Source organism: Vitis riparia, chromosome 19, assembly GCF_004353265.1.
Source record: "Vitis riparia cultivar Riparia Gloire de Montpellier isolate 1030 chromosome 19, EGFV_Vit.rip_1.0, whole genome shotgun sequence".
NCBI lineage: Eukaryota > Viridiplantae > Streptophyta > Magnoliopsida > Vitales > Vitaceae > Vitis > Vitis riparia.
Genome location: NC_048449.1, coordinates 18071308 through 18089257, shown reverse-complemented (window position 1 = coordinate 18089257; position 17950 = coordinate 18071308). Strand labels below are relative to the sequence as shown.

At 32.4% G+C, this 17950-nt stretch overlaps 1 protein-coding gene across 1 annotated transcript; it reads left to right on the top strand.

Moving 5' to 3' along the window:
* The first annotated feature begins 13771 nt into the window (after nt 1–13771).
* Nucleotides 13772–15543, top strand: LOC117909498 (probable glutathione S-transferase). The gene is made up of 2 exons (XM_034823539.1): nt 13772–14242; nt 14894–15543. Exons 1-2 carry the CDS (start codon nt 13928–13930, stop codon nt 15236–15238), a joined length of 660 nt encoding a protein of 219 aa, XP_034679430.1. The 5' UTR covers nt 13772–13927; the 3' UTR covers nt 15239–15543.
* Nucleotides 15544–17950: the final 2407 nt, after the last annotated feature.

The window sequence follows — 17950 nt, the reverse complement described above, 5'->3', positions numbered from 1 at the left end:
AAAACTTTGTGAAAAAAACTCAACAAATAGAGTAAATGCTATCAAAATTTAGATATAATTTATTAATTTTTTAAAATTTTAATAAATATAAAATATATATTTATGACATCACTAATTCGATTGCCAATCCGACCAATGAACCGTGAACCAATAACTTTTCTGATTTAATGACCGATCCGGTTCTAAAAACATTGTCAATTAGTCAAGGACGTGGCAAATCTTTTCCCTTATTTTTACGCGTTAAGAATGATTCTTCATGTAGTTGTAAGTTTACATTTCCTAATATAGGTTCAATTTTTTCTTATTTTGCCAATGTGAAATCTCTTTAATCATGTACCATAGATAGAATACATTTTGGATTGTTTTCATGCTTCTCAAAATTCTTTCTAGAATAATTTTTATTATTGATTTATTTTATAAAGAAAAAAAAATTCTTAAGTGCTCATTTGGATACACTTGTTATTTTCTATTTTTAAAAATGGAAATCAAACTTTTATATAAAATATAAGAATTTGAGACTTATCCAATGAGTTTCAATTAGGTTGATAATTTTGGATAAAAAACTCCTAAATGTATTCCCAATTTGGGTTTTCCAAATCCTTCCTCAAATAACATGCCTGCTGAAAATCAATGTGTTAAAAACATTTAAAGATTAGGTATGTAGTTAGGATAATGGATGGATGAAATTGAATCAGTCAGGTTTTTCCAAACTAATGGTTATCATTTTTTTAAAAGAAGATTTGGGAGTCTTGGGTGGCCTTTTCTTACTAGGTATTTTTAGTACCATGTTTTAAGATTGATTAAGCTTTATGTAGGATTGATCCAGTTTTAGCTATGAATTTTTTTTTAACCATTAATATCTTAAATAATTTGATATAATTTCTAGCTTTGTGAATTACATGGTTTAATTTATTAGGAGAGTGTTTATACATCTTTGTAACACCCAAATTACCTTGAGGTCGAGGGTGACCTTGTTAATTTTGCAAATCTAATAGAAAGATAAAACATGCAAAATGACTAAATAATCAAAGTGAACAAAAGTCATAAATACTCCTTTTAGAGTGAAATCATAGAGCTAAAGCTATCTTTCTAAGATAGAAGTTTAATGATTCACATAACTATGAAATACTAATTTAGTTCAAGTCAAGTTGAAAATTAAAACATAACATATAATCCAAATCAGCATGTCTAGATCTAAACAAAGACTTTGAGGTATAATATATATATATATATATATTAAAAACTAAACTAATAAGAACCCTTAGCCCTAATGTATTATTATCTACATCTAGGGTATTTGAAAGGGGTTTTAAAAGGCAAAAATAGTGAACTTTAGCTCAACTTAATAAACATTAACAAATTTTCTCCAAACTGATGGGACCCTTAGAAACATATGACCCTTCAAGTTAAAAGAGACTAGCCAATCAAAGGGTACAACAAATTCAATAATTGCCCCGATTAACTAGATTGTCCAATCTTCATACAACTAGGCAATGAAAGTTAATAACGCAACCCCTCTTAACTAAGGTGAGATATCATAATACATAATAGAAATAATGTTTTTCACAATACAAAATTTCTTTATAATTAAAGTTATAATTCACCTAAACGAATAAGATAAATCTCACTAATAAAAACCTATTCTAATGTAACAAGAATTTTACATCATATCCTATTAATTTATCCTTTTCTTTTTAATATATTATCCTTGATTTATAGTAATACATCAACATATATTTTTTTTCCCAACTACCCTAATTAATTTTTTTTCCTCCATGGAACACTTCATAATTTATTTATTTATTTTACTTCTATCGTTGTCTACCAATAATACCAAAGCAAACATTATCATTTTTTTCACTCTTATTGAGAAAAAGTTTTCATTTTATCATAAACTCTATTTATTAATTTATTTTATTTTTTCTTATTTATTCATATTTTCTTCACATTGAGTGTCCACCCACGATTGCATTCTTTATTGAACAACTAAAATGTAATTTATCTATATTTATATTTATATTGTTTTACAAATATTATTTTTTAAAAATCACCACATCTATAGCATTCATTCTTACTAGCATGTTTGCTTTGTCATTATATACCCTTTTTACGTTGTGTCTCTAAATTATTCAACTTTTGATGGTTTAAATTGTTTTATTTTATTCTAATAATGACTATAACCACCATGGTACCAAGAATTATATTTACCATGGCCATGATTGTGTCCTTGGCCTTGTTCATGTCCATGTCCAAGTCAATGTCTAGGACTTGGATGGATCTGGCATTTGCTTCAAGCAATGACACAAACCTAATAGTATGAGATTGATGATTTTTCAATAAAAGTTCATTATTTTGTTTAATCACAAGAAGACATTAAAATAATTCAAAATATTTAGTGAAATGATGTTCTGGAGATTGTTTCTATAGGAGTACATTCGAGACATGAAAAGTAGTAAATGTCTTTTCAAGCATATATTTTTTAGTGACTTTTTTTTCCATATAAATTTAATTGTAAACAATTTTTTAATAAAGTTGAGTTGTGGCCATTGACAGACTTGAAATTTTGCAATCTTAAGTGTGTCCAATCATGATGTGCATTTGGAAGAATTATAATCTTGTGGTGGCCATATCATTCCATTAGATTATTCCAAAGGATGAAAGATCTTTGATGGTAAGATATTCACATTTTAATCCTTCATCAATGTGATAACAAATGAATATTAAAGCTTTAGTGCGATCTTGCGATGATGCCTCATTTCCTTATTTAATAGTCTTTTCAAGATTCATTTCATTTAGGTAAATTTAGCATCCAAAATCCAAGATAAATAGTTTTGCCCGAAATATTGAATATAACAAACTCAAACTTGGTAAGATTTGACATTATCTAAAAATTATATTCGACATAATTTCATTAAAATAACATTTCAATTTATTAAAATAAATTATAAATAAATGAATAAATTTATCTAACAATATTTTATCAAGTTAATATTTGTTAATAAAAATATAATGATCTAAGATTTTGTTATATTTTATCACTTTAAGATTATTATAAATATGGTAAAAAAAGTGTATCAACATCATGTAGTATTAACTAATAAAAATTACAAACCGATAGTTTTCATAGCTTTTGGCTGTGGATTATTTTGCATCATAAGAAAAATATGTAAATTTGATACCTTCAAGAAATATTCATTATATACATAACAAAAATGTGTAAGTTTGTAACTTTCGGTTATATATTATAATTAAAAAGAAATTAGAAATTACATTTAAAGCTTTTCTTTATATTTTTGTAACTTCATAATTTCTCATATAACCTCTAGCTATACAATTATACATATTTTACATATATTTTTTTTATAACTTTTAGTTGTAATTTTTTTCATAATTTTTGTCTATAAAAATATTTTCTATTTTCTTCATTAAAAAATAAATTAAATAGAAAATAAAATAAAAGTAGAATTTTAACACATATCTTTGAGGTGAGAAAGAAGATATTTTTTGGTAATAAGTTTATCCTTTTAATGTTATAATCTTATATAAAAACTTATAAGAGTTTTCTTTTACAAAGACTAGAATTAGAGAAGAGATACATTTCTGAAATAATTTTGAGGTATCCATTTTATTGACCTAAGTCTCCTATTTATAGGAGTCGGGAAAGACTAGGACTAAATATAATATTTAATTTTTTATGGGGAAAAAGTAAAAGTTAACACATCATTAATTTAGAGTACTTGCTTAAATACATTTTTTCACAAAAATTTAAACTAAATTCCCTAAAAAAAAAAGATAACTCATTTTAAAAAATAGTTAAACTATGTTAATTTTATATAATTTGAGTGAGAAATAAATTTATTAAAAATTAAAAATTTGTCATTCACAAAAAAATCAAATATATTTGAAATATATATATATTTTTTGTTTTTTTTTTAAATTTTAATTTTTCATTTTTTAAGAAAAATTATATTTAAATTTTTCTCATAAATTGATTGCTGGAAAATGAAATTAATAAAAAATAATTTACAAAATTCCAAATCCCCACATGTTGCCACTATTTTTGCCCCATAATTCATCCCATTCTTAATAAAACTCAATTCATAAATTATTATTTATTACTCATTCAAAAATAAAAATAAGTGACAAAAAAAATTAAATTAGAAAAATATTTAATATAAATTTTTAAAATTCAGCTTTATGAAAAAACAAAACTAATTATCAATTCTAATAAGATTTTTTTAATCAAAATTCTAAAGCATAATTCACATTCATCTAAATTTCAATTAGAATTAATAATTTAAAAAAATATAGAATTAAAATTTGATACTCCTTCAAAGTTAAAATTCCAAAAATCAATGAATTAATTTAACAAAAGGGAACCCATATTTCAATCACAAGTCTTCAAATCCAAAGATATACAAACTTAGAAAAATTCTAATAGTTTCTAACAAGTCTAATTATACTTGTCATCAGACTACCAATTTCTTATCAATTACATAATTAATTATTATAAAATTTTTAATATGCTAATAAATTATAATATAAATATTTAAAAAATATGTTGAATTGAAAATTAATTTGATAAGAAATAAAATATTATATTTTATAAATATTTTTGTAATGTAAAAGATAAGTAATTTAATATTTAATAACATTTAGTAATAATTAAAATATAAAAAAATTAAAATATTTAGAAATATTTAATTTATTCAAATTTAAAAACAAATTTAGATCTAAAATAAAAGCACAATCATCACCGAAATTTTAAAAAGTTACAATAAACATAAAGTTTAAAATATTTATTTAATTTCAGGAATCTAAAAACTAGAAAGGGACCAATATTGACTTGTCCATCTAAAAGGAAGCAAGCTATATTTTCTTTTGGGAGAATTGTGTTTTGGGCCCAGCCGGGCCCAAAAATTAACATTTGGTCTTGCAACCATCCATATTTAAACCCAAGGATATGAGATAGTAATTGACAAAAATACACAGTTGACTCATTTTTGTCTTTATTCTACTACTTGTCACTCTTCTTTCTTATTTAACCATTTTTGATTTGTCATTTTTTTTAAACTTTTTTATAAATAATTGAAAAATTACATTATTTTTTATTTTTAAATTATAAATAAACAAAAATTATATTAAGGATTCAAAGACTATTTTGGAAAATATTTTCTAAAAAAATATTAATTTAAATAAATAAAAATTATCTTTTACATTTATTTTTATAGTTTACATTTTAGAAGTAAATAATTTAATGATTAAAATACCATTTAAAATAAATATATTCACTATTTTAATTTTTTTTTATACTAAAAAGTATTTTAAAGTTTTTTTTTTTTACTATTATAAAATAAAAAGTTCATTTTTTTTTTTTAATCTTCTTCCTTCCTTATTTTAATAACTTTTTGAACATGACTTTTAGTAATAAGTTATATGAAATGCTACAAATTTGTTTATTAAGGATTTTTTTTTTTAATGATTTGAATTAATTGAAAATTTATTAAAATAAGAAAAAGAAAAATAAAGAAAGTGGATGGATTGAGAGTTTTTATTTTAAGTACTCGATTAAAATGATGATGGATGGAGAGTTTTTATTTTAAGTAGTCAATTAAAATGTTTTCATATGACCTAATTTTAGAAGTGGATTATATCAATACATAGTAGAGATTTATTTATTTATTTTTATATAAAAAGGGTTGAAAGGTATATTTACTTGTTTTAAATGAAAACAAATAGCTAAAAATTATATAGATTATATTTGAGTTTGGTTTTAAAATATTTTTCTAGTTTTTATTTTTATTTCTATATTGTCTCTTTTTGAAAATACGTTTAAGTTATGACAAATATGAAATTTGTGTCATTGTACAAGGGTATTACACTAATTATACAAGAGAAATATGCTAAGTGTACAAGGGTGTATAAGGCTTTTAATAGGTTTTGTACGATTTTTAAACAACTTGAATTTGATATTAAGACGATTATTGATAGTTTTTTTTTTTCTTTTTTTTATCAAACTATTTCATTAAGACATTCCCTACAAAAATTAACACATAATGATTCGACTCATGGTAGCTTAGCTTTAAAGGCGTATCAACAAAATTTATACCTTAGATACTATTACTAAAGTAGTCAAGCTACTATAGCATAGTGGTTCTAGGATCGTTCACTGGGAAGGGTTTTCGCAAACACAAGTGATATTCAAATTAGGAAAATAGGTGATTTTCTTATGGATGTTAGCTTTAAAAGAAAATGTAAATGGTTTAGAAAGATTTAAACTAATTTAAGCTAACATTAAAGACTAAAATGAAATGGTGTAAAAACAAGTTTCTCAAAGATAGGATAGCTATGCTCCGGCTCTTATGCAAATTGGAAATCTCAGGATAGGCTCCTCGCGTTGGGGTTGCAACTATGGTGATGCTTGCTTCCCGAACCGGTATGGATTTAGCAAATCAAGTTTTAATCCTTTAAAATGGCAAAACAGATGGTAGTGAATTTCATCAATGGTTATTCACTTTAGACTTCCTTTGAATGGCTCGTAAGAGATAACTAATGGTCTAAAGCCAAAAGCTTACCAAATATTGGCAACTCAAAGTCATTCCAAGTGATAAACTCACCTTTCAATGGCCATTGAAATTGGTTCTAATGGATTAATGCAAAACTTGGAATTGAAAACCTCACCTTCCAATAGCTCGTAGGAGATAACTAATGGATAGAAATCCAAAAGCTTATCAAGTATTGGCCGTTGGAAGTTGTCTAATGGAAATAAAAACTAAACTTTGCATTAATGAACCATTAATGAAAAACGACTACCTTACCTTCCGGGTGCGAGAAATTTCCATGGAATGCATCCAAGCCATCACAAAACATCCATACTTTGAGAAACTTAAAAGGTTAGCCTCTCATCCTTGGGGATTTCATCCACCAAGGATGTTTGGCTACTAAGAAAATAAGAAAGAAAAGAGAAGGAGAAACAGAGCAATGCTCTGTGGTATATTTCAATATATATGGGTATATTACATATATTTCTCCATATGTTTCAACGGATGCAAAGGAGTATAAATAGAGAAGCTTTTCCATCCTTCCTAGCTAAGAAATCTTATGATTGGTGGATTACAAGGAGAAGAATGGAAATTTATACAAAAATATCTAAAAAGAAAAGATCTCGTGTGGAGTCAGCAAAACAGGGGAGATTTCGCACAGGTGTGCGAAATTCGCATAGGGGTGTGCGAAATTCGCACACCATTCAGAAGGTGTGCGAAATTTTCGCATACCTGGAGCAGTTTTCTTCCGAAGGCCATAACTTCCTCGTTTCAGCTCCAAATCATACACAGTTTGAAGCGTTGGATTTTTGACTTCCTGAGCTTTGAAACGGTATATAGCATGTAGAAAATGGACTTCGGGAAGTGCTCCAAAAGTGCCCAAGAACACTGCAGCTGCTGTGCTCTGTTTTCCTCCTTGCTTCTCTTTGCTTTTCTTTTGCTTTTCTTTGCTTCTCTTTGCTTTTCTTTGCTTTTCTTCTTTGGTTGGCTTGTCTAAGTAGCTCCTCCATCATTTGGCATGCTTGAATTGATTCATAAGCTGATATAAACATGTAAACTTGCCACAAAATGGTTAAAACCAATTACTAAGGACCTTAATGAATTAATTGGGTTAAATGAATATGATTACTACACAAAGGTGCTTAAAACCATTATAATTAGGTCTACAAAATAGCACTTTTTGGTAGTAATCACATAAGAAATAAAATTTTGAGTTATTTGAGTTATTGTACAAGGGTATTACACTAACTGTACAAGACAAATTTATTGATTGTATAAGAGTGTACAAGATTACTTTTTGTTATGGATTTCAAGTGATTTTGAAAAACTTTCTATGGACCCCGCATTTCGGCTCAATGCGTTTCCCACTCGGTGGCGAGCTCGATTTTTATTTGAAAATGATTTTATTGATTAAGAAAAATGACTTGGAGTCGCCACTTATTTTTGTTTTATTTTTAAAGGGTAAACAAAATAAGAAAGAAAAACCCTAAGTGTGACTCCTTGTTTTGGAAAAGGTTGGTCTACGAAAAACCGGATCGGGTTTGGGGGTCAGGTTACTTATCGGGAAGGTACGGTAAAGACCGTAGCATCCCTCTAAGTCCCTAAAGTCGGGTCTCTACTAATAAAATGAAGCTGACGTGGCAATCAATAAGAAAAACAATGGATACCTAAATCGATCATGCACATGTGGGAACCAAAACATGCATAGACAATAATCTAGTGAAAGTGGGTGCGTACCTTGGTATCAAACGATTAATGCGCTATCAAGAGAGGGGGGTTAGTGCACAATTAAATAATAATCTCATGCATGTCATAGAGCAGAATGAATCAATCAAGTATGATAATCAAGTTAATCAATCAGTGAATCAATCGATCATAAAATCATGTATGTGGGGCCCCCACCAAAGCCCGTTTATTTTGCATGAATTAATTTCGTAAATTCCATCGCTCGGAATTACAGAATTTAAATTCATGCTTATTTTAAAACATTTTAAAATCATGAAAAATTCGAAAGTGGCTTGCCAAAAAGAAAATGACGACCAAATTTTATTGAAAATAGGACTTTTAGATCCTAAAAATAAACTAAGGATGAGAGCTTAAAAAAAGTCAAAGTTATTTGAAGAATTTAGAAATTAAGAAACCATTTGAAAATTGGAATTTGATGGTTTATTTTAAAATAAAGATGAGGGAATGAAAATAGAGGGTACGTGGTCACCACAACTGCACGTCAAAAGTGATCATGCAACTCATGCAATAGTAGGCCTAAGGGTAAGAGTACCGGAATTGGGTATAAGATAGCCAATAGGAATGGAGTAAATTAAGAGACCCAGGCGACAAGCAACTTTATGAGGCCTCCCTTTGTTAAATCAAACACCTCAAAACTGAACACTGGTCGTCCCTCTAGATAAGCTCTATCAGAGGGCATCATGCTGGATTCTTCAAATCTGGTGCGCCCATCACTCATGATATAAAGACTAGATCATATTGTCGTCATCAACATCATCAGACATCCCATATGATTGTTATAATTATTGCAGTAGAGGAGGAATTCCTAAGTACTTCAGTCGGCTTGCTTTCTCAGAGGGAATATGACTTTGATAATAATCAAGAACTCTAATGCATTCTATCAAGGCGAGCAACCTTTTATTATTGTCTGTTTATCATCACCTACAGTATCTGCACCACACTCACTTCCAGCAAGATCTATAAAGGACGGTTAGCCGACAAGTCAGGAAAGCTTCAACCCACTCCATCAATGTCAGAACCTTGTTGACCTCATCTCTATCCACAACATCAATGAAGCCTTTGAGTCGGCTACATTGTAGTGATATCTATGCTTCATGGGACGTCGCGTAGGCATGTGGATTGATTAGTGGATATGATGAGGTCGGATGAGTGGAATCACACTGGTGACATTGCAATGGACAGCACCCAGCTGTTCCGAGCGCTTCATTTTGCCAATGGCGGATGGCAATGAGCTTTGGAGATGATTGAAGCTCACATCAAACACGGTAACCCATGATGCTAAGTTGGCAGTGGTTGATGCCGTAGCTGAGTTTGATACCCAGCTGGACTGAGTCGGCAGTGAAGTGGATGCCGCAACCGAGTTTGATACCCAGCTGGACTGAGTTGGCAGTGAGGTGGTGATGGCGGAGGCGCTTCGCCGCCGGCGTCGTTCGAGGACAACTTTTTTTTGGCTTTCTTATAAGATTTGCATCTGCTACATTGGTGCTGGGGGAAATAGCATTCGGTTTTCACCTTCGCCTGATTGCATAGTCACAGAATCTCTAAGAAGCATTGATCTAAAGGATGCACCTAACGTTTTCATGCCTTATAGGGAGGCTAAGCACATCAACGAAGACATCGTCAAGAGGAGGACTAACCTCATGTCTCGCAGTTCCCTGCTTGTTCGATTCAACACAAGTCAAAGCTTCCTCGGAGCCTTGTCTTCGCAGTTACCCAATGAACTTATCAATCTTCCTGTCACTGTCACAGGTCAAAACCCAATGAAATTCCCTTCGCCCCAAGCCTCTGGTTGAGTCAGTGAATGGAGACTAATAGAGAACAGCAACTCAATACCCTAGTAATCAGGAATACATGTGAAGACGGATAAATTCACATGGTGCGCGCATTGGATCAGTGGCGCCAACCTCCTTGGAAGCTAAGACACACAGCCCCTCAACGCCAACGAGCTATTCAATACCTGATGACCCTTCCTTGAATTGAATCAACACAGCTTTATGTTGATTAAGCAGAAAAACACAAACAGGCCTCATACTCGCCACTAACTGCCTGGGCTTCATCATCCTCTACAGGTGTCCACGATGACTTATGGTCAGTGAAACCAATGTCATCATGGGATCCATCAATCCCAAAACGGCCGAATGGGTTAAAGTGGAAAATGAGTAGTTTGTGACTGCTAGGGGTAGGAAATGGGTATGAATGAACTTAGAGAGAGAATTGAGTATAGGAATGAGGGGAAATGGGTATAGGGATGATGACCAGGTTTACATGGTCCCCATGCACGCGGGTGAGTGAATTTGGAACCTCCATGTAGCCTATAGATGGATTTTGGGATGTGCAAGGTGCAAGAGACGGGCTATGGGTTGATGGAACCAGTAGTGGGGAATGAAGTGGGATACAGAGGTATGATGACGGAAGTTGAAGATAGGTATGGTGGGTAGAAAGAGAAAGTATGGTGATAGGATAGAAACATAAGAGTAGAGGTAGCTCGAGCAGTGAAATGGGTATGAATGGGGTTTAAGGGGAAGGTATGATAGTGAGTTTGATGGATTCCAGATATGAGTGATGGGTTTGAGGATAGATCAAAAGTCCCAAACACCAGGCTTCAATGGATCAACTATGGACAAGACTCCTGCCAGCTCTTCATCAAAGAATATCAGAAATCCAGTCTGAGCCATTACTTCTGTTTCTGTCAACATTCTCTTTGCTTCGAATGGAACGGCAAAGTTCAAGTCTGACCTCTGATTCTTGTTGACCACTACGATCTCTTTGCAGTGAACGATGGCCTTCCCTAACCAGGTGAGCCTTGTTCATTTGCTCTGCATTTCTTGGCATATTCTACAATAGCCTTGGCTGGTAGGTGCTTGATAACGAAGACAGCCAATAAGGAGACCCCCACAGAGCATCTCTTCTACACACAAATAGGATATCAACAAATTTCAAGTGGGGCTATGGAGCCTCTTTTAAACCTCATAGCAGAACTTTTTCACCCAATTTTGGTCCATTCCCACCATGTTAGGTCCTTGTAAGAGTGCATGGCCAAACCCGGGATCTACTTTCTCTCCGCCATTGCTTTGAACTGGGTCCAGACACAAATAGTGGCCACAGAAAAGAAGAATTCATAGAAACAAAGCACAAAAGGAAAACAAATAAGAATGTCCTCAGAGGCTTCACTTCATGGGTCGTCAGTGAGCCTTCTGATTAGGTGAGAGTAACAACACCAAATGCAACCACAGATATGATTCTTGGTTATTAAAAAAATGGAGGCAAAGCAAACTGAGATTACTAGCAAATAGGAGTTTGAACCATATTTCAACAAGCAATCAAGTGGCCTGAGAATGTCCTTCTATGGTAAGCTTCTGCTCAACTTTAAATACTCTGAATCCTTCACACGAAACCAAATGAAACTGAAGGATCAATTGATCCTTCTCTACCCTATAGACGTACAACTCTTTCTCTCTCACTCTTTTGGATCTCTCTCCTCCACGGCAAGGAATCCTTTACAGCTGGAAAACTCTCTCCCCTTTGTGCTCCCTCAGATCCCTTTTTCCTCAAATCACCTCTAAAACACCTATCTCTCAAGCCATCTCCCTCATTCCCCCAAGACTCTCCCTTAAAACTCTAATGTCTCTCTGTAACAAAAAAAAAAAACCTTTCTGGCAGCTGGCCTGCTCTCCCAAAAGCACTTCACCTCCCAAAAAAAAACCAAAACCAAAGCTCTCTGACCCCCCCCCCCCTCTAAAGATTTCTGCCACCTTTTCTAAAACAACCTCTCTATCCATATCTCTTTTCCCTCCTGGATTTGCCCCTCTAACCATTTCTGTAGCAACAACCACCACCCTAACACCACTACTTTGTAGCCCTGAAAAGCACTCCACTCCCTGCAGCTGCCAGCCTCCACCACGCCACTAATAACAGAAGACGCTCCTCAAGACAACGGCCTGCAGATCCTCATGCCACCTGTCAACCTTCCATTGGCACTTCAAAAGCACCATACGATTCTGCAATGTCCTCTCAAAGGAAGACACGAGGTTGAGCAAGGCTCTTCCACGTGGCAAAATGAGCAGCTGCAAGAATGATTCCCAAAATGGGGGTCTACACTTTCCTATTTTTTTCCACTCAAAGATTTTTCCCCCACTCAAATCTCTCACTCAAGAATTGTTTTGAATTTTATTTTTAAATTTCATCATCAAAATTTTGTAATTGCATATTTTGTTTTTGTAGTTTTAGCAATGTTCTTTCTTTTCATTTTTTTTTTTTTTGTGAAATTTTATCCAAATGAATCTATATTTAAAATTATAATCATAAATATCAAAATTTTTACTTAGATTATCTTTAATTCTTTTAATATATTTATACTCATTTATTTAAAAAATGAAAAACTAATTTTTTTTTTTTGTAAACATGTTCTATTACCTTTCAAGTAAAAAATTAGATAAGTTTGAAAGTCAATAAATAAAAAAAATTAAATACCGCTTTCAATAATTTTTAGATAAAATTTTATATAATATATTTTATTTGAAACTTAATTTTTAAAGTTTAACTAAAAAATTGTAGTGACAATTTTCATGTTGTGGGTCAAAATACTTTACATTAATCTATCTAGATAAGAAAAATTATTAATATAATATTAGAACTTCATATCTTAATTATTTTTTTTCAACAAATTTATCTTTTAAAAAATTTTAAAATAAAAACATTAAAAATTAAAAAGCTATATATATATATATATAATAAAGTGAAGTGATAGTTAATTTTAAAATTTTTTAAAATATGGTTAATGTAGAAAATATAAAAAATATTTAAAAATAAGAGAAAAATATAGATGAAAGGGTAATATAAATTTAAAATAAAAAATTAAAATTAAACTAAAAGATAAATACAAAAAGATAAAAATATTTGAATGAAAAATCCCAAAATTTTTATCATTGCTTTTAATAAGAGCAAAAAGATTCAATATCTTTAAAAATGAAAAATAAAAAAAATATTATTGCTTTTTATTTGACATAAAATAGAAATATATATTGGAATAAAAAGGAAAAAAAAAGTTAGAAATGAGTAATATTTAATAGGGAATAGAAAAGGAAAAAAAATACAAAAAAAAAAAATTAAAATTCACACTCACTTGTAGGCATATAAGGGATAAGGGTATTTTAGGAATTAATGAAAGACAATATCCTTCATCTTAATTTTCATACTTTATTTGGGTCTTGGGCTTAAATATGGGTGGTTGGATGATCAAATGTTAATTTTTGGACCAGTTGGGCCCAAAACACAATTCTCCCTTTCCTTATCCCTACAATATCATATTTTTTCCTTGCAATATCATTTTTGTGGTGGGAAATTATGCAGAGGACCAGTGTACTTAATTGACAGGGCTGACGAAAGCAATGACATCATCCTACAACAAAAGTTTGTGTAATTTGCAAACGCTGGAGAGATACGAAACGGAGATAAGAATGTAATTTAGAAAGATAATGAAAGCTGAGGTAAGGAATTATTGAGCATCACCACCTCCTAGAAGGCTAGAAGTACCCAGGTGTTTAACCCACTCTCTGAAATTTGCTATAAATATTCAACAATTTCCCCTGTGTTGTTGATCAATACAAAGAGTTTGAATCTTATCAATCACAGCAGTAGCAATGGGAGACGAGATTATCCTGTTGGATTTCTGGCCTAGCATGTTTGGTATGAGGGTCAGACTTGCCCTGGCAGAGAAGGGCCTCAAGTATGAATATAAAGAGGAGGACCTGAGGAACAAGAGCCCTATGCTTCTTGAGATGAATCCAGTTCATAAGCAAATCCCGGTTCTGATCCACAATGGAAAGCCCATTTGTGAATCTCTGATAATAGTTCAGTATATTGATGAGGTTTGGCACGATAAATCTCCGCTTTTGCCTAGTGACCCATACCAGAGAGCTCAGGCCAGGTTCTGGGCGGACTACGTAGACAAGAAGGTATGTCTTTGCTGTTGATTTAAAGCATTCTTTTCCATTGATTCATGGCGATTGACTCAGATTTTGATTATGGTGAGGGATTTGTCCAAAATGCTGGGTTTCTTCGCGCATTCTCTTCTGATATTAAATTTTGTGGGCTTTAGGGTCCCAAACTAGAACTTTACTGATTCTCCTTGCTGTTTGTTCAGCAAGACTCTACTTTGCATTTCTGCTATGGGTTTTCATTTCTTTGTTCTGTTGAATCCGAAGTCTGTTCGTCCCATCCAAAAAAGCATATCTCAAGAATACCTTTTCCCCCAAGAAAGGGGGATACATAAACCAGAATTTTAAAGAACACTGTTTGGTTTTTTGTTATCCTGTTGTTCAACTTTTTGTACAACAGTTGTTTTAATATATGTTCTGTTTCTTTGATCTCTTTCTTCTCATTTTCTAAAACTCAAATTGAGGGGAAAAACTTTAGCAAATGATATATTCTTTCAGCTGATTCTGATATTTTTCTTCCACCGGCCCTTCATTTTTGTTACTAGTATATGAGACTTCTATGCTGAAGGGTCCTTAATAAACTTGTCCCAACTATACAGAAAGTTGAAACTTGATGAAACGCTACAAAAAATAACTCTTTATCTCTTTGACTCCATTATTTTCCCACAGCTCTATGGACTTGGAAGGAAGCTATGGTCTACCAAAGGAGAAGAGCAGGAAACAGCCAAGAAGGAATTCATAGAGTGCCTTAAGCTTTTGGAAGGCGAGCTTGGAGAGAAGCCTTACTTCGGTGGTGAAAAAATTGGGTTTGTGGATGTGGCTCTGGTGACCTTCTCTTGCTGGTTTTATGCGTATGAGAGCTGTGGTAACTTCAGCATAGAGGTGGAGTGCCCCAAGTTGATCGCTTGGACCAAGAGGTGCAAGGAAAAGGAGAGTGTGTTGTCTTCTCTCGAAGACCCACACAAGGTCCATGGCTTTGTCATGGGGATGAGAGAGAGGTTTGGTATAGAGTAAAAGGGGAACATCTTGTGTGGGTCTTCTCTCAAAGACGACACAAGGCCGATGGCCTTGTCATGTGAATGAGAAAGAAGTTTGGCATAGAATAAAAAGGGGAACATCATGGGCTATTGAGTAGTGTTGTATTCTTAAATATAAGAGGAGTGTTTTCTTAAATTTGCTTTAAGTGATATGGGTTTACTGAGCTGTGTGGTTGGAAAGAAATGTTTTGAATTTGTTTTCTTTTGTTTGGATTAGAGATGTGGTCTTGTATTAAAGAAAGGGATAATTGTGTTTTGAACCCAATTGGACCTAAAAATTAAGTTTTGATCCATATAACTTATATAATTGATGAGAATGATATAAAATATTAAGAGACCAATATAACTTTCAAATTTTCAACTCGAATGCTTGTAAATTAATGGGTTTCACTGGTGGTAAACTAAAAATGCCACATCACCTATCTTAAAAATCTAAAATAAAGGCCAAAAGGGTCACCACCTCTCTACCTCTTTTTCTCCCTCAATAAACAACATACTCACACACAATGTCGACTCTGACAGTCCCCTAATCGGTTCCTTCAGCAGTCAAGGATTGTGAGCAACTCAGAAAAGCCTTTGCAGGCATTTTATCATTATCATTCCCATATCCAAATGATCGAGGGTCTGATTTATTTTCCCACATTTTGATTTGATCATGTTGGTTCCTTTGATGATGTGTTGGATCTTTGTTTACTAGGTCAGTATAGAGTTTCGAGAAAAGCAGCCATTTTGACCTCATGTTGGGTTGTTTCAAAAAATTTTGATCTTAATAATAGTGTGTTTTTGGATGCAAGGTGGAAGACAAATGAGGCTTTGATCATATCCATCTTGGCTCATAGGAATGCAACACAATGCAAGTCAATTCAAGAAACTTACAGTCAATCATATGGAAAAGATCTCCTAAAAAATGCCATGTCACTTGTCTTAAAATTTTCACTTTAGAATCTGCTTGTTGGGTCTATCGTTTAGAGAAAAGAAATGGGTATGGTTCACAGAGAGAGACGATGAGCTTTGGGGAAGAAAATTCTCTGATGATGATGCAATTCCTCCATAATAGCTATCCATCAGATCAAATGTATCTTGAAAGTAGAGAAGATGGTTGTCATAATTGTGAGGTTGGTCCATCACATGAAATAGAGAAAAGGAAGAACTCTGGTGAAGATATAAAGTGGCTACAATTGTGATCATGTTGATGGCAATGGCCCAATAACCTCTTGTGAAGATGAAAATATGCTAAATAGGGTATATGCCATTTTGGAGTAGAATTATGGGGTAAGGATATTTTTTGGAATTCAAACCTAGGTTGATGGAGGATTGAGTGTGTTTTTATTAGGTTTAGCAATGAATTGTGACATTCCTATTTGTGAAAATTATTCTGCTATGATCCAAAGCACAACCCCATTAATTGTATGATTAGAACTCCTTTATGTTTGAGTAGAAGATTAATAATATGATGACTAGTAGTTGGGGAACAAATTGATACTTCAGTTTTTCCTTATTTTATGAACCAAAACATTGCAAACATAATTAACCATGAGCAGACATTCAGTAGTAGTTGTATGGAATTTATTTCTCTGTACAAGACATTTATCCTAAGTGTACGATAAATGTGCTAATTGTACAAGTGTGTACAAAGGTACTTATGTTGAAGGATTTGAAATCCTTTTAAAACCATTTCCATTTTGTAAGGATGAGGGACATTCCCTCACGCACATTCCTTATCCAGGCACTCATCCCATTTAATTTTATTACTTCATACATGTTCATTGGATGACCTACTGCACTAATGATGAATAGGAACTTATATTGGGTTTCATTTCCCCCCTTTCCCTCAGGCATCACACTCGAACATGGTTAGCCCACCCATATGCACACATTCAGTTGTAGCTATATCAAATTTTTACCACTATACAAGGCATTTACACTAAGGGTATAAGACAAATGTGTTCACTATACAAGGGTGTACAAGGGTACCCATTTTGAAGGATTTCAAATCCTTTTGAAAAAATGGCTTGCTCATTTCCCTTTTCTAAGGGGGACATTCCTCATAGACATTACTCATTTCCCTTCATACACTCATTGGATGAGCTACCGCACTAATGATGAATAGGAACCTAAATTGGGTTTCATTTTCCCCATTTTCGCTCAGCCATGACATTAGAATGTGGTTAACCCACCCATATGCACTCGTTCAATTATAGCTATGTCCAATTTCTACAATTATACAAGGCATTTACCCAAAGTGTATAAGGCAAATGTACTAATTGTACAAGGGTGTAGAAGGGAGTCTATCTTAAGGGATTTCAAATGATTTTGAAGAACTTACTCATTTACTTTTTCCAATCATGGGGGACATTCCTCACACATATTGCTTAACCACACACTCATTGCATTCATTTTATTTGATGTCCACCATGTTAATTCATTCTATTAGCTTCTCCACTCATCATGAATATGAATCGAAATTAGGGTAAACTTTTTCATCCTTTTCCCTAATTCATGAGAATGGAAACATTGTTTACCCACCCATACGCACTTGTTCAGTTGTACCTATGTGAAATTTTTGCAATTGTACAAGGCATTAACACTAAGTGTACAAGACAAATGTGCTAAATGTACAAGTGTATGTACAAGGCTACCTATCTTGAATGATTTCAAATGCTTTTGAAGAACTTGCATAGTCATTTGT